Genomic DNA, 17,808 nt, shown 5'->3' with positions numbered 1-17,808 from the left:
TTTTAGACAAGTTAGGTGGGGATGGTATGTACGCACGTGTCAATTTTGGATTAATATTTCATCCAAATTGATGTTTTAATAATAATAACTAGCATTTTTTCACACATGAGCTATTAATTTTTTTTTTCAGAAAAAAAAAGAAGAAAAAAAAAGTTGGTTATTGCAGAGAAAAGAAAGTGGGAGAGAGAAAAGTGGGTTGTGGATAAATTTTTTCAAATTTTTTAAAGAAAAATACATTTTGTAAATGTCTTAATTATCCTTGTGATTTAATTAATTCTCAAAGTTTATTAATATTCTAGGGTCAATTCTGTCAAAATTTTAGATTTTGGCTAACAAACCCTCTTCTCTTAATAATAGTATATCTTTTCAAATTTTTTAAAGAAAAATACATTTTGTAAATGTCTTAATTATCCTTGTGATTTAATTAATTCTCAAAGTTTATTAATATTCTAGGGTCAATTCTGTCAAAATTTTAGATTTTGGCTAACAAACCCTCTTCTCTTAATAATAACTAGCATTTTTCCACACATGCTCTGCATGTGCAAGCTATTAATTTTTTTTTTTCAGAAAAAAGAAGAAGAAAAAAGTTGGTTATTGCAGAGAAAAAAAAGTGGGAGAGAGAAAAGTGGGTTGTGGATAATTTTTTTCAAATTTTTTAAAGAAAAATACATTTTGTAAATGTCTTAATTATCCTTGTGATTTAATTAATTCTCAAAGTTTATTAATATTCTAGGGTTAATTCTGTCAAAATTTTAAATTTTGGCTAACAAACCCTCTTCTCTTAATAATAGTATAGATATAGATAATAATAATAATAATAATAATAATTATTATTATTATTATATAAAGAAGCTGGATTCTATATTCTGGTCTCAATTATATTATTTTTGTTGTTTGTTGTGTGATGGGATGATGGGGACAATCCTCTATTTCCATGTGAATGATTGTTTGTTTATGGTTTATACTCGATGAATCTATGATAAATCTCACCAAACTATATAGAGGAATTTTGGATGATTTCTTTTTCTTTCTTTTTTTTTTAGCAAAAGGAATTTTGGATGATTGCAAAACATGCATGGAGCGACCCTCAATGGCAAAAAGTTTATCATTAGAGGCTTTAGAGCAGATACAGTAATCTTTTTTCCTGCAATTCGAGAATCAATTAAGTCATTCTTCTAAGTCTCTAATCACATAAATAAGTCTTGTTCATAAAAATTACGCCATACAAAATAATGAGATTAACAATTTGTTACTAGCTAGCTACAAAGTTTCAACCTATCTACAATTTAACTTGCCTTCTTTCCAGTGGCGGATCTAGGATTTGGAAATAGGGAGGGCTACATATTTATGTGTCCCTTTGGGCGAAGCCCAAAAATTTTTTTTTAGTACAATAATGCACAGGTGTGCGAATGCAAGAGTGGGGAGATGAGAACTTGAGAGTTCAAGTGTTCAAATATTGAATTTAGTCCGTAATTTAGGCCTTTTTGCGAAGAAGAAGAATGAGAATTGGTGATGGACGGAGAGAATGAAAGAGCCAGAGAGGAGTTTAACTTCGATAATTTGAGAGTTCGGGTGGCTTCGTTAAACAAACATACATATAAACAAAAAATATACATCACATATATAGTTTTTTTTTTCAACCCAAAACTTTGTTATGAATATAAAGCCATGGATAGGATGAAATAGTTAGCAAATAAATCCAAGCCCAATCTGCAAAGTTAACTCTATAAACTTGAATTAATTACTCGACATTAGAACGAGGCCAAACTCCTAGCCGAGATATTGAGATAGCACAACAATTGATAAAATGATAAGTATTGAAATCAATTAAACCCACAACAATTGCATAGCAGAAAGAAGACCCATTGATCGACCTTGATAAGTTTTGAAATCAATTAAACCCACTTACCCACGTCAATTAAACATTTAAACCCACATCAATTAAAATATACATCTAATTTTTTTTTTAAGCCTAAAAATCTCGGACGGGCTCCAGCCCGCCCAAGCTACTACTTGGATCCGCCCATGCTTCTTTCTATTTTAGCAAACCTTAACGACTGTGGCCTAAGATCAATACGCTTAGATTATTTAATTGGTTAAGTCAGTGAAAAACAACTCGATTAGTCCACAGCGCAGCTAGTAGATACCATCGTCTTCATAATTAACTTAATTCAAAGTTTCACTTTCTCTAGTCAAGAAAAGTTGAAATAATCCAACAATGGATTAGATGAGAGTTGTGCATTGTTCATGCATGTGTTAACTTTCGTCGAGTTTTCCAGCAGGAAAGAAAAAAACAGGAAAAAAAGTTTCATATAACTTTGTACGCACCCAAAACTATTTCACAGATTAGGTTGTTGTCGATAGTACATATCATCCTGTTTTAATCAATCATAGGCCTTCCTCAATCATATCCCTTACCTATGCTAGGATAGTAAGATCCACAAAATTTGTGCGACTACAATTAGTCGGTCGAATATTTACGTGGCATTATATATATGCAACAAAATGACCATATATACCGATTTGTTTAGAGTTTATGGCCCCAACAAATCAAACAAATAGCATAGTTGTTCATTTAAGGAATAGTTTGACCGTAAGGGACTCGATGCGGAGATGATGGCGGTTATTGAGGTAATTGAGCTTGCTTGGGTTAGGGAGTGGAAGCACATTTGGCTTGAGGTTGATTCAGCTATGGTACTTAATTTCCTTCGTGCACCCCATCTTGTTCCATGGAGGTTCCGTGTTGCTTGGGATAATTGTTTGCACCGTATCTTGCAAATACAATTTAAATCTTCTCATATTTTTAGAGAGGGAAATCAGGTGGCAGATGCGCTTGCTAATGATGGTTTGTCATCGTCAGGCTTGGTGTGGTGGAATGAGGCTCCTCCTTTTCTTCTGGATCTTTGTCGACGAGACTCACTTGGTCTTCCCAATTTTCGGTTTATTTGAGTTGTAGTTTTTTTGTCGCTTTTCATCTATTGATTGACTAGGGCATAGCATAGCTTTTCTATTTTTTGGCTAGGGGTATGGATGTTGTCCTCCCTTCTTCTGTTTGTATCATCCAACTCTTTTAATAAATCAGGTTGGGAGAGTCTGCTCTCTCCAATAATATTTTAACAAAAAAAAAAATGACTGTAAGGGACAAATGTATCTCAATTGCATGTATTAAATTAAAAATCAAAATAATAATAACTTAAAACTGTGCATTTCTGTTTAGCAGCCTGATTCATTTGGCCCTCACAGTTCTTTAAAAACTGTCATTTAGATGAAGATGGCTCGAAGAAATAGTTTGAAAATTTTGAAATTAACTTAATTTGTATGCGATGATTGTGTCTGTGCATGTCACATGCATTATAGATGATTAAACTGCGGGTCCATGGAGATTCTTCACCTGATTAGAAATCAGTGGCATGGGTTTCACTTTCACATGGTGGGGTGCAAATTGTATTTGAAATCCGAGTCATCTTGGATGATGAGGACCCATTTCTTTTGAGATTCTAACGTGGAGAGGATGGCGATGTATTCGATCACAAACACCTGTCTATTTGTCTGTTTGTCTTATGCACAAAACAGAACACGGCCTTCCTGGCCGATTTTGGGAACTAAAGTGGGAGAGAATGTGAGGCTTAGGTAATTAGGTTGAAGAAAAAGAAAATCAAAGAGCGTTGAAATATAAAAGGGCAGCAGGTCTGTGTTGGAGAGGAAATATCCCACATTGGAAAAGTGACAAATAAAATATAACTTATAAGTGGGTGGATCTCACCCAATTGTACCGAGACCTTTTGTGATTAAAACCCAACACCTATTGGGTGGTTAAGTTGAGACAATATCGGTACAATGGTGTGCCACGGGCCACGCTTGTCGCTGTATAACAGTCTGGATCAAGTTAAAGGTAGACTAATCAATTTAAAGTAGCATGCATGAATTCAAGTTCCAATGATCGAAAAGCCTTGGTCGATAAGGAAAACAAACCCACATGGGAGTCATATATATATGATCCATCTGAAACTATATATCTATCCAAGTTAAAAGTAGTACTGCTGCTTCTGGATCCATCCCATGCATGAAAAGGGAGCTGAGAGATCAAATACATGGCACTTTAGGGTTCGTGTATCCGTGTGGTTGGTATAAAGCCAGCTGCATATGCATTCCACTTCATCGACCACTAAAGCAGTCATAACTCCACATCCTCGATCCACCCCAATTAAGATTTCTCATATGCAAAAGTATCTTTAATATCAAAATTAAGTACTGAAGCCGACCTCTATATATGCATACTTAAGCTAGCTTAGCTAGTGTGTGTGCGTGTAATTAAAGCAGCAGTGAGCATCGGAGAAAAATGCCTTCTTCGATCATTCCTCATCAGCCTATAGCTTTATTTTTGATCCTTTTGTAAAGACTCTTAAGTAATTGGAATATTGATTAATTTAGCTGAGATCCACCACATATTTGAGACTCTAGTGAATTGACCCTGGCCTCTATATAAAGCCTCACAGAAGATGCAAGGGATAAAGTTATAAACCAACTCTTGCATGGCTATAGACGCTCGATCTGTTATCTGTACATGCATATAGCAATTAAGGTAGTTGAAAATTAGAACAAGGGGAACCAGTACTCTTTATTAGCTTGCATGCATGCACAAATATAATCTGGAGTTTGTTAACTTGGAGTGAGTATTAGTTCTGCTGGTACTAGCTAGTTGGATTAATCATGGCTGATATGCAAATCGTTCTGGCTTTAAAAACTAGTGTGGAAGCGCAGTATGTGGAAATGATGGTTCCTCTTTATTCTCCTGGGTGCGAGAAGAAAGTCAAGAAGGCCCTATCCCACCTCAAAGGTATGTACTTAATTGCATTAGTTAAGTACTAGTCTCGCTCTTCTTCGTTTCCATCTTTAGCATCCTTAATCCTGGCTAATCTTAGTTTAGTTTGCCTACCTACTTAATTGGCCCGATCAATTTTACAAGGAAACAAGTTTTGTGGGCCTTAAGCTTAAGTCTGGCTTGGTCCAGTTGGGACTAATTATCAGCATTGAATTAAATTGTAGTGACTATATAGTGGGGGCTGCCATGGTGCCATTTTTGTTTGAGCATGGCTCAACTGGCCAGAGTTTGAACTTCAAAGTTTGCTTGATTGTCAATCTCACCCAGAAAAAATCTAATTAATATGGTGGGTTCTCCGGACTCTGTAGATGACAAAAGAGATTATGGAGAGAATGAATTTTAATTATGTTTATAATAATGAAGAAATTTTAAGTATGTGCACAGGAATATACTCGGTGAACGTAGACTGCAGCCAACAAAAGGTGACGGTTTGGGGAATATGCAACAAATACGATGTGCTAGCCACAGTAAGGACCAAGAGAAAACATGCTTGCTTTTGGAATCCTGAAGACAACGATATTGAAGAGGACGGAGAGGAAGAAGCAGAGGTACCACCGACCGTGACGATGTCAGAGTCAGACGACTCAACACCACCGATTGCAAAAAGAAAGTACTTATTAAGACAGCCTTCTTTAAAGGCTCTCACAAGGGTTCGCTCTTTGAGCTTGAGAGCATGGAAGAAGGTCTTCACCAGGTCCCATTCATTCTCATGAGTTAATCAATTTACATATACAGTAAAGTACTTCAATGTCAACTCATTGTTGTAATTTGTAAAACAAGATCGATGAGAAGTAATGCTAGCTCCTGCCGCTTATTCCTCTCTTATATATAATCCAATTGGTTTATAATTCCTGCTAAAATTGAGTGGAAGTTTACCAAACTAATCGGCCAAGATTGACAAGTTTGAATGAATCTATTGGTAAGATTTGACATTCAAGTTTCATTCCTTGACTATTATCATAATCTTCAGGGGTCAGCATGAACATGTGCTCATTCTATTAGCAACTAAATAGGACAGCCAGACCTAATGTCACTAATACTAAAATTGGCCAAAATCAGTGTACATTATCAATTGAAAAGCTAAGTAAGTAACATGCATATGAATAATGCATTCTAAATAATCCAAACATGAGATAGTTACTCTTCACCAAATCACAGCATAATTAAGCTAGATATATAGGCACACATCACATGGCATTTATGATTATATTTGGCATCAACAGAAGATTGGTCCAATGACTCCAATCTACATGGGCTTCATCCCATCCAAAACCCTCCAAAGGGATCTTGCCACGTCAGCCAACAAAACGTTTGTTTTGTTTACTAAAACGTTTTTCAAGCTAGCCGACAAAAACTGCAAACGTGGTTAAAGAAAAACGTACAAAAGTGTCCCTTATAACCAGCCGAACAAAACTGGATTAGTAAACTTTATAATGATTACCATTTACGCGTTTAGTGTTTAGCTGACCAATTTCATCAAGTATTCGATTGAAGAAATTAACCTCTAGTTTGGTCGAGTCTCAATTGTAATCTTAGTAGTGCCTAATCAACCCTATTATATATACTGTATATGGAAGACAAACAATAAAGTGTTTTGCTTACGCATTACTGTTTGTTCAGGGGACACTTAATCATGCATTTTGACTCAAGTAATATACCTTAGCTATGTATGTACAAAGTTAGCTAGCTAGCTCACCTTCAAAGTTCAAACTAAAACCAAACCGGCTGAAGTCCACACGTTTACAACACCTAAAAGTCACGTTTACGACACCTTCATTCTGAATTTCTTGTTGAAGACTTTGAAGGGTTTTAGCTACCTATCTCTACCCACATATATATATCAACAAGCTCCTCTCTCTCTCTGTCTCTCTCTCATCATCTGAAGATACGACAATGATAACGGTAGCCATTGCTGCAGAGCTTTTAGAAGTATACACAGCAGCGGTTGCGAGGATGACGGAGCGACTATTACCTGCACAAACGCGCAACGTACCATTCTACGGTCTCACCAGTCTTCGTTTGTTGCCTTCTCCTTCTCCGGTCAACCACGACGACGACGACTCTGCTTCTTCTTCTTCTTCTTCTTTCTATCTCTACTTTTAAGAGTACTCTTCAGTCGTCCTCGGTTCAAAGAATTGCAGTCGTCCTTGGTTCAAAGAATTGCAGACCCGCATGTTTCTTTCTTTCTTCTTCCTTCTTCCTTCTTTCTTCTTCTTCTTTTTTTAATTTTTTTTTTGGTTGGTTTACAAGTCTTTCGTTCATTAATTTGTTGGCGAATGCATACCAAATTCTTTGTTTATTTAATTTTTTTGTCTGGTTAAGTAATTGTGATGGATATATGTATTGTATACATATTCTAATAATACAGTGCACAGACTTTTGCGAAAAGGATTTACTATATATACAATCCAAAGAGATATCATTTCTGTTTAGATTCTGATAGATATCCAGTATTGGACCTGAAAGGCTGAATTGACTTGAGAAACCAAAAAAATATTCCACCTAATTAACTAGCTATTAATTTCTGGCCCCTATCGGCTGTTGCCTGTTTCAGGCAATCATGTAATTCTCTTCTGACAACATGCATTATCACAGATAGATGGGTCGACCCCGGTTCGTTCTCTCATAAGCTCAATAATATCGATTTATAGAATTTCCATTCAACCAAATTTTGCCAAAGGGGAGCGGTACCGATAACTTCTGTTTATAATTGGATCTCAAACACTCATGTAGCTAGCTAGCTAGGTTCATGCACTGCCTGCATTATCCCTTTGATGATGAGAGCTGTCCTCAACACGTTCACAGTTCACACCGGGCTGCCCACTCCTCCGGCCACTTACGCACATTAACAAAACATGTTTCTGAGTGACATGCGTTGCTGCACCCCCTTTGTTCAAAGAAGACCCCATATATATATTATACTAGATGCAAAATTACAAATGGAAGAACTCATCATCATTGAGATATATACTATATATATATATATATATATATATATCTAGCTAGATAGATAGATGTTATCATCTCTTGATTCATCTAATATAGTCTTGTTCTGTTTTACATTGATTGATTGCGTCATAAACCGGAGCGAGGTAGCCCTGCCGTGACAATCGACATTCACCTTCCACCTCTATATGTTGATGGTAATTCCAAATTTAATTACTAGTTCGTGGTGTATTTACTATGCTTAAAGTCTTGAATGAAATTTGGGCACAAATACGAGAAATGTACGTTTATTAGCATCTGAACAGAAATGAATGGGTTTGTTGAGTTTATACAAATTTGAACATTTGGCAGAAATTTTTCTTGCCACACAATAGAGAGTACTTTTATTTATTGTTGATGAAGAAGCTAACTCTTGGGAGTCTTACTTCCTAGTGTTGGTGTTAACATGTAAATCTCTTATGTTAGAAATAAAAATTTAATAGTAATTTATAGTGTTGACGATTATAACAACATCACGTGCATACAAGGGGCTGGGAAGAAGGAAAAAATGAAACGAAAGGAATCAAAATAAGACAACACGTATCAATAAGATAATCTCGAATCAAAGACACGTGATAGTTCAGACTATTTGATAAGTTGTCAAATGTAAAACTTTAATAGAGAATAATAGAAAATGAACATAAAAAGAAAGAAGAAAATCAGACATAAATAATCAAAATAAGACAATACGTATCAATAAGGTAATCTCGAATCAGAGACACGTGGTAGTCCGATCTATTTCACATTTCATCAAACGTAATACGGTAATATAAGGAAGAATGGTAAAATACCAGAAAGTGTGGGGAGGTAAATCATTTACTCCCAACAATAGGCACTCTTCTTGTAAATAGTCACAAACCGAATGCCAAAACTCAAAAGACAAGAGGGGAGTGACTTTCTACCAAATTTCTGTTCCTTGTTTTGGACGGTGTAGACCCAGAGGACACTGCCACCACGGACTCTCTCTCTCTCCCGGTCTCTCCTCACTGTTTTGGTATGAATTTGACCTGCAATTCAGATAAAAATCTCAGATTTTGTACGAAATCTAATAAGATTTGTATAGTGGTAATAGAAATGAAGCAGATTGGTTTTGAATTTTCTGTTTCTGTTGTGTTTAATTGCTTCAATTTTGGTTTGGTTTTGTGATTGTTGTTGTAGAAATGAATTCAAATTTTATGACACTGGTTCTTAAATTTTTTTTACAGCAGCTGTTCTGCATATGAAAGATTGAATCTTTTCTTTATAATTGTGGAAAAAGAATCAATCTTTTTGTTCAGTGATATGATTTCTATGTCATTCTGTGATCCTTATGATGCTGGATGAATTTGGTGTTGATCATTTGTTATATTGGTAGGCATGTATTTGAAGTTTTTAGCTTCTGATTGTGATTTGGAAAGCTCTGACTTGATGTAAAATCTGGTGGGTGTTGATCAATTTTACCTAATTTCTGTGTTAGAGCCAAAATTTAAGAATGATGGGATTTGGGACTTATGGATATGGAGGACCCTATTTGTCATCATCATCATCTTCGAGTTTATCAGCTCTGGCACCACCTTTTACGGTTGAGCGGCCTGTTCCTAAGCCCACTTCGAGCCCACTGGTGGAGACCTTTACACCACTTGTGGAGGTGACTGAGCCACCTTATACCGCCCCAATGAATTCTTCTTTGCACAACTGGCTCCCCCCTCACTCTCCCAGTTCAGGGTCCAATTTCTTCGCCAACCCCACCCCATCATTTGATTCAGTGCCTTCATCCAATGCCTATAGATATGCAGGCTTGCCGGCTGTTGACTCATTCAGTACAAATCTGCCTCCGATGAACACTGTTACTACACCTTCGTCCAATGCATTTACTTATGATCAAGGCTTGGATGTGGCGGCAACTAGCTTTGTGGAAGCGAAACCGTATTATCCCTCTTATTTATCGCCCACAATTCATGGTGATAGTCCTATGGTGGCTCCTGATCAACCTAGTTATGATTGGCTATCTACTTCTCAATTTGCTCCCTTGGATGGGTCGTCTCACAAAGAGTACACTCAACGGCCCTCTTCTTCAAAGTATACAGCTCAGTGGGGTGGCTCATGGAATGGACCAGCAGAGTGGGAACAGGGTAAACAGGGACAATTTGATGGAAGTTTCGGCCCAAAGGAGACTGATGTATCTACTTTTCCATATAAGAATTACCTGAACCAAGGTATGTATTTCCTTAAAGTTATTTAAAACTGGTGTATCTAATTGGCTTATTTATGTCTGTAATGTTTGTTAGTTCTATTTTCACTGTGTTGATAATTTGCTACACTTACCTTTAGTTCTTTCCTGTTTGCTTTCCATACTGCATTTTCAACTGTATTTATAAAATGATAGGATGACGATGTGATTATCTTTTTCAATATGCAGAACCTCATTCCTCCAATAGCTTGAAATCATACGGTGTAAATGAAGTAGCATCCTGCAATATCCCAGATTGGGATGGATCTGTAAATGCAGAGCATTTAGGTGATAAATCCTTTGTGGGGATAAAGTCCAAATTCAGCCCCATTGACTTTACAAAACCAACTATCGGATCCCTTTCAGGGGTTCCAGAAACCCCTTCTAAGGCACCATCTTCACCTTTTGTTACGAAGTCCACATTTGGTGTCTCTACAAAACCAACTATCGGATCCCTTTCAGGGGTTCCAGAAACCCCTTCTAAGGCACCATCTTCACCTTTTGTTACAAAGTCCACATTTGGTGTCTCATGTGAGAAAAGACAGCATGATGCTAGTTGGAATGATATCACACCTATTTCGAAGTCTTCCCCTGCCTTTATCATCAGACCACCGGCTATAGGCACTAAATCTTCAGAACCAGAGATAGGTCTATTCAAAAGATCGAATTCCGGAAGAGATGCAGCCAATGCAGATCATGGTGGTTATATTCCCTCACTGGAGTCTCATCTCCCACGAAGATTTGAAGACAAAGTTCCTTTTGATTCAAGCCAACTCGCCATTCACCTAGGAAGGAATGATCCCTTCTCTGTGGAATCTTCATCGACAAAAGACAAAGAGCTGTCGAATAATGGAAGTATCAACAATGATGCCTTGGACCATTTGTTTAAAGTAAAACCTGGACTTCCAAATTCTCATGTTAATCCTGATGGTTTTGATGCGGCACTTAATATCAATGATTCCATCAATTCTTTTCTGAATTCCTCTGAGAATGTGGATCCCAACAATCCAGCTGTGGACTCACCTTGTTGGAAGGGAGTTCCTGGTAGTCGTTTTTCTCCATTTAAAGCATCTGAAGAGGGAGGTCGAGAACAGATAAAGAAACTAGAGGGTTGCAATGGCTTGAATCTTAAGATGCCAATGATCTTGTCACTAAACATGGGTGAAAATATCTCCACCCAAAAGCCGGGTGAGTACCATGAATTTGGATGGCTGGGGAATGATTTGCTCGGAAATGGTTTGCCACTTCATTTGAAGAAATCTTCGGTGGCAAATTCTGCTTTTGGAGAACATAAATTAGATGATACCATGAAGACTACCTGTTACCCTGAATCAAGCCATGATAGAGGGCTTCAAGGTTACATTAATACCCCTAATTTGGGGAGTGGAGACAAGTCCTCAAGTCTCTTTGAGCATTCTCACACTGTGCAACAAGGTCGCGGAGAAGGCGGATTAACAACTGAAGCAAAGAACACAAAATGGAGTGTTGGTGCAGATGTTGAATTGAATGTCAATGACACCTTGGAATGTGGTTCATCTCATACCTCTCCTGCCGTCGAAAATATATTTTGTTCTCCTTCTGTAGAGGATGCTGCTACAAAGCTCACCAAATCAAATGGGGAAGAATCAAATATGAATATGGATGTCCAGATGCTGGTTAATACAATGAATAGCTTGTCAGAATTGCTGCTTGTTAATTGTTCCAACAGTTCACGTCAGTTGAAGAAAAAAGATCTGGACTCCCTAAAAGCTGTAATCAGTAACTTGAATAGCTGCATATCGAAGCATGATGAAAACTTGTTGTCAACGCAAGAATCACCCTCTTTCCAGCAAAGTACTCTCAAGTATATTGAAGAGCAAGAATCACCCCCTCTCCAGCAAAGTACTCTAACGTATATTGAAGAGTTATGCAAGCCAAATAAGGTATTTCAGTAATATTTGATTTTATATCAAGACTTCATTCTCAGATGAGGAATGGCGTTTTGTCAAGCAGTTGCTTACTACTAATACCTGATACTCAATGATAATATTTTGCTTGGCTGAATAAATTCTTCAGGTTTTGAGTCCAGACAGGCCACAGTTGACCAAAATATTTGCTCCTAGCATTCAGGATCCACTTCATCTTGAGGGTGTTCAGAAAGTAAAGAAGTATGATAGTTTTGTTAAGAATGATAATGAAGTTATAGGTTCTGTTTCTGCAAAAAGTGACATTGACTTGCTGAAACAAGATAAGATGACTCAGGTACCCTCTCTCCCTTGTTCTTGTATACTCTACTACCATAAAAGATATGGTGCTAAATTGACATTGAGGATGAGTACATACAAAAAGATTTACTTCATTTATTTCTCATGGACCATGATTTTATAGGCTGTAAAGAAGATTCTCAGTGAGAATTTCCATACTGAGGATACACACCCTCAGACTCTCTTGTACAAGAATCTATGGCTTGAAGCTGAAGCTGTAATATGTTCCACCAGTTACAAGGCTCGTTTTAATCGTCTGAAAAATGAAATGGAGAAGTGCAAGGCTGACCAATCTAAAGGTAAATATTATTATGTTATACCCATTTGTTGTTCTTAACCTATAAACGATAAGAGTATAAACCTTTTGGCTTTTTCATCTTAAAATTTATTTTACTTTTTTTCTTTTTTGAATATTTTCAGATGTGTTTGAACACACTGCTGATATGATGACGCAATCAAGGTCTGAGGTTTACCCTAATTCAAGCCCGGTTGAGAAGTTGACACCTGAAGTTCAGGGTTGTCCAAAGTTTACACTCCAGGAGTCTCCTACTCTAAACCGAGAAGATGAAGATGTTATGGCAAGATTTCATATCTTAAGGAACCGCATTGAGGACTCACATTCCACAAATGCTACCAATGGGGATGAATCCAGCTCAAGTCTTTCTCCTGTTCCCAACAAGGTCGACGAGGTTGCACCTGATGCAGATGCTAGGCTGTCACCTAGGATCTCCATCCAGGACTCTCCCACATCAAGCATAATTGGCTGGACAAATGATTATGAGGCTTCTGTTATGGCCAGATTTCATATTTTAAGAGACCGGGTCGAGAACTCAAAATTCATTAGTGATGCCAATGTGGAGGATACAGTGAGCTCCAAGGTCTCTCATGAACACAAGGCTGAGGAAGTTGCACCTGTAACAAGTGATGATGGCTCAATTCAGGAGTTTAGCATTCAGGATTACCTTGTTTCGAGCACAACCGGCCATGCAAATCAGTATGATGATGGCTCAATTCAGGAGTTAAATATTCAGGATTTCCTTGATTCGACCACAACAGGCCATGCATTTCGGTATGAGGATTCCGTTTTGGCCAGATTTAATATCCTTAAATCTCGGGTTGACAACTGTAGTGACATGCCTACAGTAGAGCAACCTCTGGAAAATGTCGATCTTGGATATGCTGGTAAGAGAAACCTTAGGCCTATTATTTGCAACAGATCAGAGGATGGAAGTTCAGATGTAAAAGAGCAACCTGTTTTGCAGAGTCACATAGCTGACAATGACGAAGGCAAGTTTGTGACTGCAAAGGAGTTCCGTCTGTTCGTTGAGGATGATCCCAGCCACAGCATCAACAGGCCTGCGAATCAGCTCCCTGGCGGTTGTCCTGATCGGAACTCTTCATCAGATTGGGAGCATGTCATGAAGGAGGAGGTTTGGGGACACAACTGTTGAACCTGATTGCGTATGTACTATGTTTTACGTTGTTTTGTTGGTTACTTGAATGATTATATAATGACTCTAAACTTGTAAGTCCAAATTTGTAAGAGGATAAATCACCTCCTTCGACTACGAAGGGTGTAAAAATGACTCCTGGAATGATATGTACAAAGTTGAACTTACGTAGATGTTATGAACATATGTTCTATAATCGTCACAAGTTCATAAGCATTATCAGCGCGCATGCATTGCATACTGTATGTTGCTGCTATAAACAACTTCCACTATGGTTTTGGTTTCGCACTTTCGCGGGAAAATGAAACTCTTTGCTTTTACCGATCTCAATGTGCAGCAAACAGTGCAATCCAGGGTGCAATCCAGGGATCTCCATGGATAACAGCCATCGTATTCGTATCGACCTGGTCTCTGAGATTTATTAGACATCATTTTCTTATCCATTTCCTTGAGAACTTTTCAAAAGCAGGATCCTCATTGTCTATTTCCGGACCCAGCATTAGGGACAAGATATTCACTTGCTAAAATATCCCTGCTGATATGAAGGGTAGAAGTAGCAAGAGACACAACAATGCTTAAAAAGCTCCCATGGGATTCAAGCTTTTTCCCAAAAGACCGAAACAGTGAAAATGATATAGACGCAAATCAAATATAAAATCTACATCTCTAACTACTACCACTTGGAGTTTCTTGCTCTAGAGTCAACCTTGCTGCATAGTTTTAATCAAGGTACGCCTGAAATCTTTCAGGTTTCTTTTAATATGATTCAGTAATAGGGTTATAGGTCATCTATGTTAACCCCATTCCACTTGTATTGTTCTTCTACTTGCTCAAATTACGTGCTAGCTTTGACGAGCTAGCAACCATGACATTGCAGCTTAGCTGGCTGGTGGTTGCCTTCTCACTTGCCACTGCAGCTGGGTTGCTTAATTTCCTGGTTAGCTAGCTCCTTATTAATAAACTAATTTGCGATTAACGACTTCACGTGATCTTTCCCAAGCTATAAATGTGAACCATAATGGTACAATTAGCATTCACTTAAGTACTGTGATAAACTGATAATCAAACAGTACAGAAGAATGAGTTCACAGAATCTAAGTAGTGTGTTTATAGTTTTATTTGCTGTCCTGTTATGTCAAACAGGTGTTGATTCACAGCTCCAAGTTGGGTTTTATACAAGTTCATGTAACGTAGCGGAGTTCATTGTGAAGGAGGAAGTTCGAAAAGGGGTGATTGGAAATCGAGGAGTGGCAGCTGGTCTTGTGAGACTGCACTTTCATGACTGCTTTGTTAGGGTGAGATTAAGTTTATTGTGAAGAAATGATTTTAACTAATTATTATACACTAGCTTTTGTCGTAACCTTTTATTTGTTGCTTGCATCTTATTCAGGGTTGTGATGCATCAGTGCTGATTGATTCAACTTCCTCAAACACGGCAGAAAAAGATGCACCAGCAAACAACCCGAGTCTACGAGGGTTTGAAGTCATTGACAATGCCAAGGCCAGACTTGAATCTATATGCAAAGGTGTCGTATCATGTGCTGATATAGTTGCTTTTGCAGCAAGGGATAGCGTTGAACTTGTAAGACATACATACAAGCACCTCTTCTTTAATTTTCTTAGGCCTCAATTCTGATACGACTTGATGTGTGGCCACGATGCAGACTGGAGGGCTTGGCTATGACGTTCCTGCTGGAAGAAGAGATGGCAGAGTTTCAGTAGCTTCAGACACATTCACAAACTTGCCTCCTCCAACTGCCAATGTCAACCAACTCACTCAACTTTTTTCAAACAAGGGTTTCACGCAAGATGAAATGGTCACTCTCTCTGGTAATCCATCAACCGCTTTGAATCCATTGTTCCTTGCTAAACAATCATGATCTCTTATGATAAAAATGTGGCATTTTACAGGAGCACACACAATTGGGCGCTCTCACTGCAGTTCTTTCAGTAATAGATTGTACAACTTCAATGCAACAACAAAGCAGGACCCTAGTTTAGATCCCCGGTACGCTGAGCAGTTGAAGCAGCAATGTCCACAAGGCAACACAAATCCAAACTTAGTGGTTGCCATGAACCCTTTCAGCCCTTTCACAACCGATGTATCCTACTACGCTGACATTTTGGCAAACCGAGGCTTGTTCACATCAGACCAAACTCTCATCACAAACTCTGCAACCGCAAACCAAGTTAATCAAAATGCCAGGAATCCCTTCCTGTGGAATAACAAATTTGCTGCTGCAATGGTGAAGATGGGACGACTCGGTGTCCTGACTGGCAATGATGGTGAGATTCGGGCAAAGTGCAGGGTCTTTAACTAGCATAAAGCAAGGAGGATGGTTATCCTAAAAGCTCGAAGATGGAGATGCTTCAGCCCCTTAATCCTAGTTACTCAATCGTCTCATTATGCTCCTATTAGTTTAATAATTACGTGATAAGCACTTAACGCATGTTGCTGTTAGGTATTATCATTTTTTATCTCGAAATCAATCGAGTGCCTTTTAGCACAGAAACACAAGAATTTGCCAAATTATGAAGCAGATAACACTTACACGATGAAGAATAATAAAAACCTTCATAAATCATGAGAAAGATATCAGCAAAACAGAAGCCGTGCTGTTAATGTCTCAAGTCTAAAAAGAAATGAAAGCACGATCCGGCATAACTAGATAATTACTGAAACTGACGACATCAATCAAAAATCTCATGATCAAGTAAAAACCGAAGATTATTAAATCCTCAACCACATTAAGTGGTAAGCTCCATGATGGCACTGACAATGTCCCCACTGTGCGTCTTGAGAGCCTTGACTGCCTTGCTCCTTGATACCCCAGCCTGTGTCATGACCAAATCAATGTCCCGAGGTTCAACACCGGTTTCATCAATCTCTTCTTCCTCTTCATCTGCTTGGGCTCCTGCACCAGCTCCAGAAATCTCTGGTTTCGCCATCACAGAACTCATGTCTGGCATCCTGAACTGCTGGGCAGCCTGTGTCTGCAGCTGAGAGCTCAAATCCTCAATCTTGGCCTCACCAAATATGACATAGGTCTCAGAGTTTGGACTCTTGAAGACATCAGGTTTCGAGATGAAAAACAGAATCTGAAAAGAGACAAACATAATCAACAATTCAACAACCTTGCACTGCATAACCATATCGATTTCACATTTACAGCGAACCAAACATTGTACAGAAATACACACAGCAACTTACGTTTTTGGTTCTCTTGATGGTGACCCTGCTAACACCGGTGACTTGCTTCATTCCCAGCTTCAACATTGCCTTACGACTCTTCTTCTCACTCCTGCTTTGCTTCGAAGACTCATTTCCACCTGGAACACACTCTTTCGTCAAGTCGACAACATACATAAACCATCCAGCATAGATTTGTACTTAAAACACCAAAATCCTCTGCATCAAAATAAAACCCTCGAAGTAACCAAATCTAAGGCCAAAAATTCAAGTTCAAAACTTTCGAAATCCAAATTTAGCTCAACTAAATGCTTCCATTACTTGCATTCATTTTACTTCAAATCTTCAATCCTAAATGCTCATTACAGTAAATCAGTCATACAGTTCTAACACAAACAAGCCGTAAAAACTGATAAATTACCAACACAGCAATCAAAACCCTAATTATTCAGATAAAAACATATATATATATACCCTGAGCGCCATCTTCCTTGTCGTCGTCATCGTCCTCGTCCTCGTCATCATCGTCGTCATCGTCGTCCTCCTTGTCGTCCTTCACATCCTCCACCACGACCTCATCTTCTTCCTTGTTCTGCAACACATCCAAAAGTATAATTATTCACACAAAACACAAACACAAAATCCAACACACAATTCCGGCAACAAAAGCGACGGACCTGAAGGCCGTTCTTGAGGGATTGCTCGGTGGACGGGACCTCTCCGACGAGCTCCTCCTCGACGAGCGCCGGCGACATCTTTCGGGGTTGGTCGGAGGAGATAAAGGCGAGCAGAGAGAGAGAGAGAGAGGAGTACAGAGCAAAGGATTAGGGATAGAGTGTCGTGTTATA

At 38.3% G+C, this 17,808-nt stretch overlaps 4 protein-coding genes across 7 annotated transcripts; 3 read left to right on the top strand and 1 right to left on the bottom strand.

The window, feature by feature from the left end:
• The first annotated feature begins 4,082 nt into the window (after nt 1-4,082).
• LOC112181479 lies at nt 4,083-5,707 on the top strand. Its single transcript, XM_024319835.2, has 2 exons — nt 4,083-4,837; nt 5,267-5,707. Exons 1-2 carry the CDS (start codon nt 4,711-4,713, stop codon nt 5,593-5,595), a joined length of 456 nt encoding a protein of 151 aa, XP_024175603.1. The 5' UTR covers nt 4,083-4,710; the 3' UTR covers nt 5,596-5,707.
• Nucleotides 5,708-8,704: 2,997 nt separating this feature from the next.
• On the top strand, nt 8,705-13,966 carry LOC112184719. Of its 4 annotated transcripts, none has more exons than XM_024322970.2 (7): nt 8,705-8,861; nt 9,324-10,062; nt 10,266-10,497; nt 10,594-11,998; nt 12,132-12,317; nt 12,444-12,618; nt 12,740-13,966. In XM_024322970.2, exons 2-7 carry the CDS (start codon nt 9,339-9,341, stop codon nt 13,768-13,770), a joined length of 3,753 nt encoding a protein of 1,250 aa, XP_024178738.1. In that variant the 5' UTR covers nt 8,705-8,861; nt 9,324-9,338; the 3' UTR covers nt 13,771-13,966. The 4 variants fall into 4 exon arrangements, with proteins under 4 accessions (XP_024178738.1, XP_024178745.1, XP_024178725.1 ...); XM_024322977.2 differs by having other exon boundaries at nt 10,266-11,998; nt 12,740-13,501; nt 13,582-13,744; XM_024322957.2 differs by having other exon boundaries at nt 10,266-11,998.
• Nucleotides 13,967-14,525: 559 nt separating this feature from the next.
• Nucleotides 14,526-16,576, top strand: LOC112184739 (peroxidase 5). The gene is made up of 4 exons (XM_024322983.2): nt 14,526-15,065; nt 15,161-15,352; nt 15,435-15,600; nt 15,682-16,576. The coding sequence occupies exons 1-4, from the start codon at nt 14,850-14,852 to the stop codon at nt 16,089-16,091; spliced, it is 984 nt and encodes a 327-aa protein (XP_024178751.1). The 5' UTR covers nt 14,526-14,849; the 3' UTR covers nt 16,092-16,576.
• Nucleotides 16,327-17,799, bottom strand: LOC112184746 (nascent polypeptide-associated complex subunit alpha-like protein 2). The gene is made up of 4 exons (XM_024322989.2): nt 17,638-17,799; nt 17,435-17,552; nt 16,982-17,100; nt 16,327-16,869 (listed from the first exon to the last, which is right to left on the bottom strand). Exons 1-4 carry the CDS (start codon nt 17,713-17,715, stop codon nt 16,519-16,521), a joined length of 666 nt encoding a protein of 221 aa, XP_024178757.1. The 5' UTR covers nt 17,716-17,799; the 3' UTR covers nt 16,327-16,518.
• Between the last annotated feature and the right edge of the window lie 9 nt (nt 17,800-17,808).

Source organism: Rosa chinensis, chromosome 1, assembly GCF_002994745.2.
Source record: "Rosa chinensis cultivar Old Blush chromosome 1, RchiOBHm-V2, whole genome shotgun sequence".
NCBI lineage: Eukaryota > Viridiplantae > Streptophyta > Magnoliopsida > Rosales > Rosaceae > Rosa > Rosa chinensis.
Note: the sequence above shows the minus strand (reverse complement) of the source record. Positions and strands in the feature narration are given on the sequence as shown.